At 68.9% G+C, this 244-nt stretch overlaps 1 protein-coding gene across 1 annotated transcript in view; it reads left to right on the forward strand.

Annotated features, from left to right (window-relative positions):
• The window catches only part of LOC119590534 (protein Skeletor, isoforms B/C-like), a gene marked incomplete at its 5' end in the record, with an annotated part of 50,087 nt that overhangs the window by 42,866 nt on the left and 6,977 nt on the right, over window positions 1–244 (forward strand). The window contains 1 exon segment of the mRNA XM_037939180.1: window positions 27–144. Coding sequence (XP_037795108.1) covers window positions 27–144 — 118 coding nt within the window.

Raw genomic sequence — 244 nt, forward strand, 5'->3', positions numbered from 1 at the left:
TCTCCCCACCCCCTTCTCTCCCGCAGTGCTACACCCACCGCTACCTGGGCTGGAAGATCAACGTGGTGGACGCGTGCGACTTCGAGCCCCTGGCGGCGTCGGGCACGGTCGGGCAGCCGCTGGTGGTGCCCGGGCCCGCGGAAGGTACGCCCTAACCCCCTCCTCGACCCCCCCCCCCCTCCTGGGTCGTGCCGTTCGCGCATTCGGGGTTTCACTCGTTCATGTTCCTCGTTCCGTTGCGTTC

The sequence above is a fragment of the Penaeus monodon genome, chromosome 27 (genome assembly GCF_015228065.2).
Source record: "Penaeus monodon isolate SGIC_2016 chromosome 27, NSTDA_Pmon_1, whole genome shotgun sequence".
NCBI classification, from domain to species: Eukaryota; Metazoa; Arthropoda; class Malacostraca; order Decapoda; family Penaeidae; genus Penaeus; species Penaeus monodon.